This window comes from Sarcophilus harrisii, chromosome 6 (genome assembly GCF_902635505.1).
Source record: "Sarcophilus harrisii chromosome 6, mSarHar1.11, whole genome shotgun sequence".
Taxonomy (NCBI): domain Eukaryota; kingdom Metazoa; phylum Chordata; class Mammalia; order Dasyuromorphia; family Dasyuridae; genus Sarcophilus; species Sarcophilus harrisii.
Genome location: NC_045431.1, coordinates 206765634 through 206782133, shown reverse-complemented (window position 1 = coordinate 206782133; position 16500 = coordinate 206765634). Strand labels below are relative to the sequence as shown.

At 34.9% G+C, this 16500-nt stretch overlaps 1 protein-coding gene across 1 annotated transcript in view; it reads right to left on the bottom strand.

Annotated features, from left to right (window-relative positions):
* The window catches only part of ZDHHC13 (zinc finger DHHC-type palmitoyltransferase 13), a 59682-nt gene that overhangs the window by 13701 nt on the left and 29481 nt on the right, over window positions 1–16500 (bottom strand). Inside the window, exons 7-14 of the mRNA XM_031944012.1 lie at window positions 15360–15522; window positions 15003–15128; window positions 11335–11468; window positions 9410–9510; window positions 4024–4148; window positions 2910–2972; window positions 1881–1974; window positions 922–1005 (exon numbers count right to left, since the gene is read on the bottom strand). Coding sequence (XP_031799872.1) covers window positions 922–1005; window positions 1881–1974; window positions 2910–2972; window positions 4024–4148; window positions 9410–9510; window positions 11335–11468; window positions 15003–15128; window positions 15360–15522 — 890 coding nt within the window. The remainder of the gene's footprint in view (window positions 1–921; window positions 1006–1880; window positions 1975–2909; window positions 2973–4023; window positions 4149–9409; window positions 9511–11334; window positions 11469–15002; window positions 15129–15359; window positions 15523–16500) is intronic.

The following is a 16500-nucleotide window of genomic DNA, read 5'->3' as shown; positions in this document are numbered from 1 at the left end:
TGTTCATCACCAAATTTCTTATAAGACTGCAAATAACTCACACAAAACCCAGAAATTTTTACCCATGAGAAATAGTCAAGAAATTGTTTGAAAACCTATAAACTAAATTCATCCTGATTTAATTTAAACTAATTTCTTTTGATCAGTCTCCAGGAGAAATAGAGAACTGCTTAGAATACTTGTAAAAGGCCACTGTTCTTTCAAAATGTCATTAAATTCTCAAAGCTTTCTTCCAGGTTATATGGTTCACTTTTTTTTTTTTCTTCATAGGCTCCTATTTTCTGATTTTTCCTATCCTAAGTTCCCACATCTATATTTCTATGTGTGGATCAGATTTTTTTTCCCCAAAAAAACTATCAGCTAGTTTAGGTTTAGCTGATTTTTTGTCACTTTTTACCAATATACTTGCACCAAGAAGATTATTTCTCATCTGGAATTCCTTTTCTCAGTTGGCTTGCCTGCCCTGAACTTGTATTTCAAATTATTTTTCCAATTTGATTAAGAACATTTAATATTCTTATCTCTTCTAAGTTTACTGGCAAATATCTCTTAGCGTGGTGCCTTTAGTCAATTCAAAAAGCACATTCATCATTTAATCATTAGATTATGAATGAAAACTGATAAACAATACCTTTATTTCATATGGCTTTTGTAATTTAGGAAGTTCCACAGACAACCATTTTTGAATGACAATAACAATAGTAACAGCTCATATTTATATAACATATAGTTCACATTTATATAGTACCTTAAATTTGATTCAAAGCACTATATATTCACTTTAGCTTTGGAGGGAAGTTATATGCTTTGCCAGCAATTGAATGGTACAAAACTAGTCAGAGAGGCTATGGCATCATGGGTATGGGTGGATGAATCAATGTGTGTGGGTAAAAATCTAACCAGCCAACCAAGCATACTTACAGAGAAAAGTTGCATATAGCATCCAGTCACAGACTATGGCAAGGAAAAGTAAGAAGAATATATAATAGTGATGATTTCCAAAACCTGAATTCAAAAACAAAAAGAAATACTGAATAATTCTTCATTTTTTTTCAATTTTAAGATAATTAACAATTTACTATCAAAAGCTTTTCATGAAGTGAAATACAAATAAGGTCATCCCATTAAACAATAATTAAAACAAAAACACAATCATGTCATCTTGCTCTTAGCTATTCCTAGGGAAGTATGGAATCTTATTCTGTCCCTCTCCCTTTTTTGGGGTGGTGAGGCAATTGGGGTTAAGTGACTTGCTTAGGATCACATAAGTTTCTGAAGCTGAATTTGAACTCATAGGCCTCCTGACTTCAGGGCTGATTCTCTCACCACCTAGCTGCCTCTGCCCCTCCTTCTAATAACCTTTTTATACACGTTAAATATGTTTAAAATGAACAACAAAAGTAACCCTGACCAATAGAATGGAGAATATAAACTTTAGGAAAAGGGGTTGATAGATGTATAATAAAAAAAGAGGGGAAAAAAGAGTCAATTGTCAGACTGCAATAACTAGGTACTTCTCCTGAGACATTTCCCTTAGTGGCAAAATTTTGCGCACAGGGAAACAATAGATGGACTAAAATACACAAGCAGGCATTCAAGGAAAGTAGTCTTGGTCTACCAGCTGCCTCTGGTTCTCCTATCTCCAGGACAAGAAGAGAACAAATAGAGAAGCTGGCTGAGTCTGCTGGACCCTTTTATAAGCTGTGTGGACTCCCCATTCCTACTTTCCAAGAGATAATCCCCTTTAACAAGAAAGGACTAACAAAACAGATCTCTTTAACTTCCACATGCCAATCACAGAGGATTAGTTTGCTGTTTTTAATTAAATGTATATACATGTGTGCCCATGTGTCCGGACAGATGTGGACATGCAATCTCACCTATACAGCGTCCAGTCCATAGACAGTGCTGGTCATACCGAGCCACACAGGAATTACAGAGATGACAATGGAGGGACCTTAACGGTTTCTTCACCTAATTGGGAGGGCAAGAGACCTCAGTGAAAAACTGAAATTTAAGCACTCATGCTGTGCATTAACTGAAGGATAGTTAACTTCTTGTGGTGGAAAAAGCCCTAGATAAAGCTTCTGTAGGTTTGGTAAATATTTGTCACAGTCTTTCTGCTTGTCATGAGACAAGTTCCTTTTCCTCTAGGAGGTTCAATGTTGTCTTCCAGATCTAATATTCTATCATCCTGAGTGACTTCAAAAGAAGTAGTATGCTTTTCAAATTAAGACACTGAATATTCATTCAATTATTTTTTAATGAAGAGATATACTGGTATGGATAATATAAGAGGAGATAATCAATAAATCATTTCAATTTGACTCTAGAAAATCCCCTAGAATTTGGGTCAGTAGATTTACTATCATGATTCTGTTTCGATTAAGTTATATTAAGAATAGCTTTTATTTCTTGAGCAAGTCATAGTGAACAGTAGGATACATGGCAGAGGGAAACTTACCAGGGACAAACAAAATCACTGATAATTTTTGAAGTGGATAATTGAGAGTTCATAGGACTTAGCATTGGAAAAGATTTCAAAGACCAACTAAGTCAAATCCACTTATTTGGAAGATGAAGAAACTAAGGTCCAGAGAGGTTAAATGACCGCAGTCAGCCAGGTATTAAAACAGCTGAATTAAGACTGAAAGACAGGCCTTTTGGTTTCAAACCTAGTGTTTTTCCTAGGACAGGTAGGCTGTATATAGATTACACATTATTCATAAAACTTTCCCATGGCAGATGATCCTTTTTGACATTACTTAAAAATCAGAATTCAGTAAAAATAAAGAAACATAGGAATATTACAAATGTTCCAAATGGAAGACAGACATTATACCCTGGTAATGCTTTCTCAGTAATTTACTTTTATTGAGAAAAAGAAGGTACAGAAGAGGTTCACTTACAAGACAGGTTGTGCAAAATGTTCTGAAATCCAGGCAACCAGCTTCTGCAAGGGCAATGATATTCTGAGAAGCAGAAAAAAAGAAAGAAAGAAAGAAAAGAAAAAAGAAAAAAAGAAAGAAAAGAAGGAAGGAAGGAAAGAAAGAAGAAAGGAAGAAAAGACATTATTACTTTGGTTTTTTTATCTAATTATGTATGGCTAAGAACCTCTGCACAGGCCACAGGTAGACAGAAAACAATTTGAAAGAGTTGCTACCAAATCATTACACATTGGAAATTTTATAACTTTTTGAGACATTTTCTATTGTATTTCATAAATCTGAAAGCATATAGATTTGCAATACCAATACTATGACAGTTTATTCCCTCTGACTATTGAACAAGTCAGATTTTAAGAGAGAAGGTGGTACCATAAGTCATAACTGCTCTTGACTTTGTTTAGACTTCCCAACAAAAGTCAGAAGTAATTTCACCAACTTGCTAAAAGAATACTTTTTGTAAGATTATAAAAAGGGCACTTCACTGGCAATTTCACATTTGTTATTCTCTCAGAGCCAATAAGAAAGATTCTATGGAATTATGTATATTTACTTTGCAGTCCTGCCTAAGTGAAGAGGAAAATACTACCATAGTAAAAGTCTTAAAATATTAAAAAATCATTGATCACTGATTTTGAGCTGGAAGAGAACTTTATCAAATCCAATCCCCTCCTTTTACAGTCAAGTAAACTGAGGCCCAGTAGAATTAAGTGACTTGCCTAAGGTCCTATAGTTAATAAATGTCTGAGGAAGGATTCAAACTCAGATCTCCCTGACTTGAAGTGCTATACTCTATTAACCATGAAGCACTTCTATTAACTATGCTATCTAGCTGCTTCAGTTATGGGAACAATTGTTTCCTAGTGGAACTGGATGTGTACCTAATTAGAAACAGATCAAAAGTGAAAGAAAAATTTAAAAACCAAATATATTATGAAGATAAATGGAAAACTCAGGTACAATCTATTAATAAAAGTCTGGATATTGATAATAAAAAGAGAATGAAACAAAGTGGAGAAATTCTACAGCTAAATTGCAAACCAAAGTAGAGATCAATGGAACTACTTAAAGACTTTACCATTTTCCTTTCTTCTTCTGAAATTTTGGAGTAGCCAGGATCGGTGACCCAGGTTTTGTAGAAAAAATAGAGGAGACCAGTCACACTGAGAAAGAAAGAAACCTGAAGAGGAATGCCAGTTAAATGTAAAAGTCAGGTCAAGGAACACAATATTCCACATTTTATCCAGCCAAATGGAAGTGATGGGGATGAGCTTGGTGTTAACACCCTCCCATTTCTCATTTCCACATCATATTCCTACCTCCAGGGTCTATCCCATCACCTAGCTATTCAGATTCAGTAGCTAAACAACCAGTAGTTAACAGTCCCCTCCCCAACATATACATTGGAAGTGTAGCTAAGAATAGCTTAAGGTATTATTTCATGTAGAAATATCTGCATTTTTATCATGGAACCTTCAAGAGACTATAAAATCTCTAAAGAAAAGAAGACACATGGGGCAGCTAGATGGCACAGTGGATAGAGCACCAGTCCTAAAATCAGGAGGACCTGAGTTCAAATGTGATCTCAGACACTTAGCACTTTCTAGCTGTGTGACCCTGGGCAAGTCACTTAATCCCAATTGCCTCAGGGAAAAAAAAGAAATAAATTTCTAATTTAGACACTACAGGGGAAGAAGTTAGAGAGATGGGAGAGGAAGTAAGCAAGGAAAATCTATTTGTATTGATAATTATACTAAAACTATTTAAAAACAACTTCTGTAATTAATCTAAAGAAGCATATTGTTTGCAAAAAATTTCAAATACAATCAGTTTCTATGTATGTTAGACAAGCTTTAAAAATATATTTTTTGTTAGATGATGGTACAATTCATATTTACTAATCCTTGTAATACTATTACAATGGAGAGTTAAGTAGCTGAGTGTAAATAGGCTATAGTACATTAACGAGAATAAATTGCCTTGGGAGCTGAGGGAGGGATAACAGCTAGGAAGGCTTTACCACACTACATTGGTATCCTCTTAATGCTAAGAGATAAAGAGGAAGGCCCTCAACTAGCTGGAGAACCCAAGTAGGGAGGATTTAAAGGGCATGGGCAAATAGCACAAAGGGTAAGGTAAAGTCTGAATGGGGTATGATGGGGATTGTTAGGAATAGGACACACATTCTTTAGGTCAAAGCTCTATATCATTATAACAAAATGACAGTGACTGTAATACTAATTTTGAATATGATTAACAAGTCAGTTTTCTGATAAAAAATGACTGTCACAGTCTTTCTAGAGTTTCTAATCTTCGGACAAAGCACTGGAAATGTCATTCTAGGGGGCTAGGGTTAGAAATTGAATTATGAAAAACACATCATAAAACCCAGAAGCCACAATTGCGGCTGAACTCAATAGGTACAGGAAATGTTTAGCACCCTTCACTGTAGCTTGCCTGTAGTTGTCTTTAAGGATTATACGAGTTATACTCTCCAGCTCATTTTGGCCGACATACACCCATAAAGTGCTTCTCCACTGCCCTCTGAGTGACATTCCTTTGATGTCTTCAGAAATAAATCATTCCATGACTCATAGCCACACAAGCACAGAAGTATATTGGTATTAAAATGATGGGCTATATTTCAGGGAGAATTCTGAAGTCACTAAAATAACTTCTCAGTTCCCTAAAGGCCATTTAGTCTCATCTCCACGCCCTGTTTAATCCTGGATGCAAGTGTTGTGCTGACAAAATGCAACAAAACAAATACAGTTTCAAGAAAAGAATTAAATGAAAACTTAGGGGAAGGCCTCCCGCATTGGGCAGATCCTCTAAAAAAAATCGACAGGACCCAGATGTATACAAAATGAAACATGGATGGGCCATGAGCGGCACCAATGAAGGAACAGGTGCCCTGACAAGATCACAGATCCACTGCCATCTGGAATTACTGTCTCCTCTCCTGCCCTCCCTAAGACAATAGGCAATCTGATACAGGCCAAAGATGTGCAATTTGGGGTGTGTTTTAAATACTAACTCATTCTGACTTACAAAGTGTGTTTACTCCCACTGCCCCTAGTACATGGGTGTGGAAATTGTGACAGGCTAGGGCAGCATCAAAGTCATTGGGCCAGAGGTCTAAGTGGAGCAGCTCCTAATGTCCCCAGAACCAACTAACCACTCCCCATGATGTGTGTAGGTCTTCGTGTAACCCACATGTGAGCTCTTTCAGGCCCTCATAGAGTACAGCATCTTCACACTCTTCCCAGAGAGATGAGGGTATTAGAAGGAAGGGCAAGGGGAGGTCGCTGGCTTCTGGGCTCAGTTGCTGCTGTAAAATAAAAGCCAATTTAAAAACAATGCCCAGGAGGCTTAAATACTTCAATTTTTATAAACTCGCTACAGTTAGACTTGGCAAAAATTGGTATTAGGAGCTGCAGCTTCTGACCTTCAAATACTCACTCATCTTGTTCTATTCTTTACATAAGATCTAATCTACCTGGCTGAAATGGGTGTGTGGGGAGCGGAGGAGGGGGAAAAGATAAACACTATGCATAAACTGATTTTTTTTGCAAATTAAATCATATTTTAAATAAGACCACTCACTATTTAAAGAAACTCTAGGGTGAGTCACTGTGAAGAGCAGAGTCACCTCTCAATTTTTTCCCTGTAAAACCAGATTTACTTCGAAGTATAACTTAAAATAAGATACATCTATATGTGACTTCCTGGGACATACCCGTTCTACTACTTGGGTAACTTTAAGATGATCCTGTGAGAACAAGATTAATTGAATTTTCCTGTCAGTCACAAAAGCCTAACAAAAGAATCACTGAAGGTAAACTGAAGTAGCATAGCTTGGGAGATGAAACATCTGATGACTGAACCTTTCTTTTTATCCTCTGTTACTGTCAAACTGGATTCTGCATCACTCTTCAAGGCCAGCTTAAGTCTAATATCTTTCATGAAGGTTTCTATACTGTTATCTCTATTGAACTTATCTTAATACCCTCCATCTTTCACCTAATTGTTCCCTATTTTATTGCCTAGATTATGAACTGCTTAAGGGCAAAAATGTCTGAACCACCTTTGTGCCATACTTCAGGTAGCATAATATTAATGTCACCATACTCTGATGTACTAAAAGCTTAATGAATGTTTGTTGAATTAATGAAAAAAGATACTACCCAGATATACACCACAAAATACTGTTCTGACAAGTGACTTTCCACACAGAGTCTGAATATGCATTAAAAAGAACATCCCCTGTATTCATAAGAACCTGGGAAAAACTTATATGAACTGATACAAAGTGAAGTAAACAGAACTAAAACAATATATACAACAACAGCAATATTGTATAATGATCAACTATGATTGGATTAGCTATTCTCAGCAGTATAATAATCTTAAACAATTCCAAAGGACTTATGATGAAAAATGCTATCTAACTCTAGAGAAAGAAATGATGAAGTCTAAATGCAGATCAAAATATATTTTTAAAAATTTCTTCTTGTTTTTTGTTCTTCTTGGAGGAATTCCAGTGTTTTCTTTTGCAACAAGACTAATATAGATTATACAAGTGCAACCATGTAAAACTTATTTCTATATCAAATTGCCTGCCCTTTCAAGGGAGGATAGTGAAGGGGAGAGAGAGAATTTGGAACTCAAAATTTAAAACAATGTTAAAAATTGTTTCATATGTAAGTGAAAAAATATGTAAAAATTCAAACAAATAACACCCACATGAGGAATTGGAATTTGAACAGATATTGGACATCTCTAACAGGATAATACAATTATGGAATACACAACCCAAGAAAACTTCCAAAGGGAATATGCAGGTCAGCTTCATTGTTTAAAAAAAAAAAAATCCCATTTATTTGAAGAAGAAGTGTGCCACCTAGTGATTTACCCAGAGCCTCTCACAAATAGCAAGCTTTTCATTTTAATGTTTAGGAACAACTGTGGACCAAGTTGGACTCTAGACAAGAGAATGAAATGTTCCATCTTTTCAGCTATGATCGCCTACCAGGGCTGCCTATACACTGATAGATTTTCTCAATTTTGCATTATATTTAGAGTTAACAATGTTTAAGTATCTTTGGTCTAAGTAAACTCAACTCATTTGCAGACGCAATGTTATGCCTTTATTTGTTAACAAAGAGGATGCACTCCAGGGACATACTCCATTGTCAGAAATTTCATGACTATAATTAGAAATAACATAGGGATATATTTCAAGACCCTAATCTCTTCCCCTGAGTTCCAGCAAGATCCGGTTTTTGTCCCTTCCACTCTAGCATTGGAAGGTACAATTCCTCAAGTCTTTGCAGCTTAAATGGAGATAAACTCTCATTTCTCTTCTGATAGTTGCCTGTCATGTGGTTGTAGCATCTGGCTGTCACTTGAGTGGTGCCCTTCCCTTTCCTATATGACTAGGTCTTTCAAACTACAGAGACAGCTAGTTGTCAGGAAGGACTGAATTCAAATCTGGCTTCAGGCACTTACTAGTTGTGTGATTCTAGACTCGTTTGCCTCAGTTTCCTCAACTGCAAAAATGGCAGTTGCAGTATCTAATTACCTATCTATCTACCATCTAAAGTTGTTGTGAAGATCAAATGAGATAATAACTGTAAATCACAGCATAGAACCTAGCACATAGCAGTCACCTAATAAATGCTTTTTCCTTTTCATTTCTTCTCCCTCCATAACTGACATCTGTATTCAGTCAGGTCTGTCTGGTCTTTCAGTTGCACAAGAATTCTATTTCTAAGAAAGACTTATTGGGTTTTTTTTAGCTGTTTTTGCCACTGCTAAAAAAAATGAAAAGATAAGAACATCTCCCAAACCCTTCCACCCCCACATTGATTTTGTTACTCCCAGAGGATTTGTTCTTTCAAGAATCCCTGTTCTATAAAATTCCTGGTCAAGTGAAGTGATCAAATTACTCAAGGGATGTATTAAAGAAATCAACCATATTTATGTGCAACTTAAAGTAACATCTCATGCAGCTTCTAAATAATAGTAATTGAGTACCTTCTGCTCTCATAGCATTTGGTGAGTCTTCTTTGAAAGGTAAAAACATATTTTTCATGCATAAAACCCTTTCAGTTAGAATCTTTAAAGCAGATATCCTTAATTTTTTTTGTATTGTGGGTCACTTTGGTGGCCTGGTGATGCCTACAAATCCCTTATTATAATACTATTTTTAAATGAATAAAATTAAATCCCTTGGATTACAAAGGAAACTAATTCTGTGGAAATACACTTATCAAAATATTTTTTTCAAAGCATTCAGATAAGGACTTCTGCTTTAAAGGGATATGAATTTCAACTTCCTTCCCTGAGTTTTATTTGACACTCAATTCAGAAAAAGACTACTTCTTTTTGAAGGCAAAGACATTATAATACCTGGCACTGGATGAAAATAAGAAATGTAACTTAATTCACACAAAGGATATCAGGTAAAAATAAGATGAACCACGTTAGGGATATCCAAAAAATGGAGCTCAGCAAAATAATGCCTGGCAAATATTTGAGGTTCTTGTGCCCCACCAGGAACCTGGGGAAAAAAAAAAAAGGAAAAGCTATTTCTAGAGAGCATGATCAACCAATCAACAAATATTTATTAAATGCCCCCTACATGCCAGACATTGTTTTAGGTGGTGAGTACAAAGGCAAAATTGGTTATGGAAAATGCCATAAAGTGTCAATATTTACTTCTATTTTCTGCCTCTCATTCCACAAAGGAATATATTTTTAATTCTTAGAGAAATCATTTTTTAGCTCATACCCTAAAACTCTCACACATTTTTACTAAGTTGGCTAGATTTGTTTTGTTTTAAAGAACTATAAAGCTAAAATATATGGAATGTTTTAGGTATAATCATCTATTTCTAAATTTCTATGAAAGGACATAACCAGTGGCTTGTCTTGCTATTTCACTGACAAAACAAATCATTTGAGTCTCTGTCACTGTTACAAGTCCACTGACTTATATATGTATATATAGATATATGACAATTCAATTTTTTGTGCCTTAATTTCTTTAAATCTATAAAATAAGGGAATTAGCCTTGATGATCTTCGGGGTCTGTTCCAGTTCTGTGATTTCTTATGTATCCAAATGTCTAAATATTTTCATGTATTTTATTTACAATGTCAATTTTTTTTTACAAAATTACTCTATTTAAATTCCATAGTATGTATATTATATAAAAATAGTATACTTACATAAATATATATTTAAGTACATAACAAACATTCTTTATTTCTATTTCTCTCACTTCCCTGACCATACATGGAATAGACTTTAAGCATTTTCATGTTGCAGTTGCCTCTATAAGTAATTATGAATGAACCTAATATGTTGAAAATTTCCCAAGTGACATGAAGATTCTTACTCATTTTTGTCAAATGGGTAAGTCACACACGTTGAAAGAAAAAGCTTTAAGCCTTTTGTACACAGTCTTTGATTTCTTTAAAACAACAAAGCAACCATGCTTTGGCAAAGGGGAGGAGAAGAAGGCAGAGAAAGGTGCATGCAACACATCATTTTCTTTAAATAATAATAAGGGTAGCTTACTGCCTGGAAAAACAGCAGGTTCTAGGTCAGTTGATTTTGCCACTCTTGCTTCCCCAATGACAAATACAACACAAGTTCACTCATTCCATTGGCCCCCAGGATTTAATTATCTTGATTATCAACATTCATATAGATAGGAAAAGCCAGACAAGCAGCAGAACCATAACTACTGATTCTGGAACCTGGAGCAAGCGACACACATACACATATACACGTCAAAGTGATCCCTTAAATTCAGAATGAAGAATGAAACTTTTTTTCTTTCTTTCTTTCTTTCTTTCTTTCTTTCTTTCTTTCTTTCTTTCTTTCTTTCTTTCTGTCTGTCTGTCTATCATGGCCAGTGCAGGAATTCTTAAGTAGGGAAGAAGGGAAAGGGATCTAGGAAGGACTATAGACAGATATGAAGAAAAAATAAACTATTAATTAAAAATTAAAAAAAAAAACATTTTTTGTTAAGATAAGTTCAGTTGAAGGAGGTGAGGAAAGACATCAGGACACAAGGTCCCCAGGAGACAAGAGACTCCAGGACACCACTGGGGAGGCAAATACTGAGGGAAGGGGCAAAGTGAGGAAGGTAGTCACAATGTGGTCACTGGGGGAAGAAGCATGGCATTTTTGCTAACTAAGTATAATTAGCTGTTTCTGTCTGCCAAAGGAATACAAGTGTTGCCAGAGTCCTCTAACAATCAGCACTGGGGAGCAAAGCTGTTACTGCCCCACCCTAGCTCTGCTGGTCTGTATCCAAACTAAGCAATGAATGCACAGCCATTTTGATTGCAATTCAAGAAAAAGTAGACATACCTTGGAAATAAAGATGTAACAAAAAATACTGCAACAAGAAGACTTCCTTTTAAAAGCCATGAATCTGAATTAAGGTCCATTATGTATCCTATTGCCCACATCGTAATTGTGGAAAGTGCCAACAGCAGGAAAAGCTATTAAAACATGCATAATTAAAATACTATAGGTAAAACATGTTCTAATTATTATACTTATTATAGGACCCATGTCAATAATAATTACTTTTACAACAGCAGTAATACAAGAAATTTCCTGTAGATTGATTGCTAAGTCATGAACTTAGAGAAACATATCTGAGAAATTTCTGAGTTATGGTACAACCACTGTAACTATGTCAAATCCTGATGGGGATTTTTTTGTTTGTTTGTTTAGATGCTGCTTAAAATGTATTTTTTTCTGGAAGCAATATTAGATGTTTTAGAAAACCACTTCAAGATAAGTTAGTTTTGTGTGACTATAAACTCTTTCAAATAATTGTTTATGATAGAAAGTGTAAGATAAAAGTGATGATTGCTAAGAGGAACACAATTTACTCCAGACCTAGCTAAGGAAATCAAAAGTTAGATGAAGGAAAGCATTTTCACAATTCTCACCAGATACATAACTAAGTAATAAAACCTTTATTTGTAGGGAGAAAAAAAGTTTTGGGATCTGTCATGGTGTATATAATACTCATTTTTCATTTAAGTATTTCATACAGAGATCTATCATACAGCTCTAATCTCTCTGTTTCAATATACATGAAGGGGAAAAAGTAAAAGGATAAGGGATGTGAAATCTGGGAATTACTTAGGCATTAGTTATTAGAGACAGCAGTAGTAGGAACAAGTCAAATCCAATCGGGTAAGCATTTATTAAGCACTTACTTCATGAAAGACAAATGAGCCCTATAGTGTGGTGAACTAAGAGTGAGGAAGATGTGGGCTTGGCCCTGGCTCTGAAAGAGATGAGTTATGTGATTGTGAGCAGGTCACTCAATTTCACAGAGCCTGGGGGAGAAGTCTTTAAGATAGAAGTTACAGAAGAGCTGCTTTCTACATCACTGAAAGAGGTTTACATGCAGGGAGTTCCTACATTTATGAAATCACATATCCAGAAAAACAAGAAAGGTACAGGATATTGTATTCAGTTCTGGAGACTTAAAATAACAGTGCCTGTCCTCAAGGAACTTGTTTCTCCTAGGCATAAACAAACTTGTGAACAGAAAAGCACATACATAGTTATCTGAAGAAAAAAAAAAGCCTCACTAAATAGGGAAATTAAAAAAAAAGAGAGACTTCTCATAAACTAAACATGAGCAGAGCCTAGAAGAACGGTTCTAAGAGGCAGATTTGAGGAGGGAATGCATTCCAGAAAGAATCTCCCATACAAAGGCACTGTTAAGGGTACTGAAGAACAAGCAGGTCAATTTGGATGTATCTGTAGTCATAACTGGGAAGAGCAATAAGACTTCTAATGTTAAAGTAATCTGAAACCCCGAGTAGCATGGATTTTCCCCTGGAAGGACTTGTAATTATAAAAGAGGTTGAGTTACAATGGGACTTTTTTTTAAACCCAAAAAAATGTTTGTAAAATATGAGCTGATCAGGGTAAAAACCTTACAATCAAATGCAGAAAGATAGAAATAGTAAATGCATTCTTTTCAGATCATGATACAATAAAAATTATGTGTAATAAAGGGCCATTAAAAAACAGACCAAAAAAACTAAATGACCTAATCCTAAAGAATGAGTGGATCAAACAAAATGGAATAATTTCCCAACATTTAAGGATTAGTAAGTTATGTTCTTATTAAACATTGCTTTCTTTGAAACACGCTTTGCAAAACTAACATCTTTTTAAAATATTTAAATATTTAGCAATATGCCTATATTCAGATGTTTTAATATAAAACTAATTTTTAAAAGGGTTGTCTAGAAAAGCATGCTTACCTTCCTACATTAGCTACATCTACATTTAAGTCTGATTTTTCAGACATGTAGGGCTATCATTGTTCTTCTGGCAGCAATATAGTCTAACTGAAGACAAGTGGTAATAACTTCAAGTATAAAACTTGTAAACCTAAATATAAAGTCAACCTAACATTTTATGCAAGTATAGTTTTCCATAAACACACCAATAAGGATAATAAACATAGGTGTGTATATGTACACACACATATAAATATACACATACACACACTCTCACTTATATATGCAAGCGGATATATACAAAAATATATAATACACACAATTATAAATAGAGAAAATACACTTCCCAAAACATAAAATTAGATGGGAAAATCATTCTAGTTCAGATTCTCCAAGAAATTAAGGTCAGTCTAAGAAAATACTCCAATAAAAATTAAATTGATCACTCCCATGGACTGATAATCCTAGGTCCTGCTTGATGTTTCTTAGGAACTAGGTCCATTGAGTTCAGTCAAAGCCAGAGAAATATCATTTTTGTGGATTCTGAGGCAGACTGGAACAGAGCTGAGCAAATCTGCATATCACCTGTATGTTGAGAATCCACTTTGGACCCTAATCCATAAAGCAGAGGGAACCTCTGTAACTCCAAAAGAGAGAGACTCATTTTGTCCCACCTTGGCTAACAGCCTAGTCAGGGCCCTGGAATTGGGAAATCTCAGCCACACTGATTATATCTTTAAAGTCCCTTCCAAGGCTATAAGTTTTTTGTTTAGCCCAAACCTGTGATTTCATTGGTATTAAGAATAATTCAAGAAACACCTTCTAAAGTAGAACACCTACTCTGTGCCTGAAGAGTAGCTTAGCTCCTTGAGCATTGTCTGACAGGTAAAGTGACTATACCAAGGTCCTGTTACTGGCAGGATATATAGAGATATAAACTCTGGTTCTTAGACCTTAAATCCTGACCCTCCTGACTTGGAGACCAGCACCACTCCACCATGATTCTTCTCTTTCAATTGTAATAAGTGTTATGATATAAATTAAATGAGCTCTGGCTGAAAAAAAAGGTTCTTTGGGGGTACTTAAAAATTCATAATTAGTATAGTCTGAACATGAGAACAATGGTAAAATCTAGGTTTCTAAATTCTAATTCTAATCTACTATTCACACAGCAAAGGCTAAGATGAGCCTTCTTATTTTCTTTGACTCTGTTTAATTTAAATGTAAGACAATAGTATTTTTAAAGCCCTCTTGCAGAATTCCATATCTGCTAGTTATAAACCACTTAGAAAATGTAAAGTGACAATTATTATTATTATCTGTACACTAGATAGCTATATTTTGAAGATGAAATCTTTTGTTTGAAAATATTAGCTTAAAAGAGATATTTGTTATTCTCTGCTTTACCTTTTCTTAACAGAAAGCATAATTTGAATTTGATTGCTATAATTTAGATTTTTGTCAGTCAGTTAGGATAATGGGAAACTGTAGCTCTTAAATCAATGAGTCAAATCTTAGTTTTTTCAGGGCTCAACAGTTCATTTTAAATTTATAACAAAACAAAAAACAGAAGTTGAATGACAGGTAATCTTTGAGTTTTTTATGTCAATTGCTAGTCCTCAGTAATTTTCCCAAGGAAAACTATAACATCTTGTAATTACCAAGACAAATATGACTTGACACTATTTCTCCTTGGATTTTTTACCCTAATAACTTTAAACTTCAATTACTATATTCAACAAATGGACTCTGAAATACCTCGCATTTCTGTAGCCACCTGCAAAGTCTTAAGTTTTTGTTTGCTCTTATTTTAGCTTCTACTGTGAGCATGTGGATAATCAGCCGATGTCTGTTTTTTTGAGCCAAATCAAGTGGTGTTTCTCCCTGGGAAAAAAAAATAAAGAACAGGAAAACTAGTTATATTTTTAAACATCATGCATATTGTGCATTTCTCTGAATCATCACAATCAAAAAATCTTTTTTTTTTCCCCAAAAGGAAATGTCCACCATTCTTATTTATTCTGAGAGACAGAAGTCTCTCATTACATATCCCTACCGATTTATCACTTTTCTAACTAAAGATACAATTAATGGAGAACAAATACTTATTCATACCTTGATATTTCTAATATCCAGACTTGAACCAGCTTGTAAAAGTTTGTCAACGGCACTAACATTTCCTGCTGCAATTGCCCAATGGAGTGGAGTGTTTTGGTGAACTTTATCTACTACATTGATGGAAGGATTAAACTTCAAAAGAAATCCAGTGGGTTCTGGTCTGCATATGAAAAAAAAAATAAAATAAAACAATGTCCTTAGCAGGAGATAATTTATACTGGGGAATTACTTACATCTTTTCTACCAATGCACAGGGAAGTATTTATCAGACATCGAAAACATCTTGTGCAAAGTGATGTGGAACACATACCCCAATGGTATCTGTTTAATAAACACACACATATACGAAGGAGATAGGATTTCATCTATATAGGGAACTCTCTCTACCAATCTAAATTTATTCATAAGGTCCTAGGGAGCTGCCTAAGGTGCTGAGATGTGAAAGCAGATCTTCCTAACGCTAAAACATCACCATTATCCTTGCTACCATCTATAGAGCACCAGATATACCTGGATACTGTGCTTAGCCCTTTATTGTTATCATCTCAGTTGATGCTTATGACCCCCCTGAAAGGTAGCAACTATTATTATTCCCGTTTTACAGTTGAGGGAACTCAGGCAGACCATAGTTTAATGACTTGTCTGAGGTCACAAAGCCAGTAAATGTCTAAATCTGCATTTGAATTCAGGTCTTCCCAGGCTCTTCAGGCTCTCTGCACTATGGTGCCACCTAGCGGTCTCCTGTATCTTTTATGCCCTATTGCTTGTACATTGATCAATACTTATAATTACTTATAAATATAGTTTATATTATTTAAAATAAAATATACTAATTAGTAAATTAATTAGTTGTTTAATTGATTCATAAATGTGACAGCGTCTTTAAGGAGTTGACTGTTTAGCTGGGGAAATGAGGAAAGAAAAAATGGTAAAAAAGATATCAAGACTGAACAATACAAGAAAGAATAAAATGGACTAGCTGTGCATTAGTGCAAATTCATGAATTCACCTAATGAAATTTGTGAAACTCAAATCCAGAAATATTTCTTAGACACTTATTATTGGCAAGGAATTTTTCTGAAGATTATAGGAAAATAGAGTTATATATCCTATGTTTCCAAATTTCATCTTTGTAGGT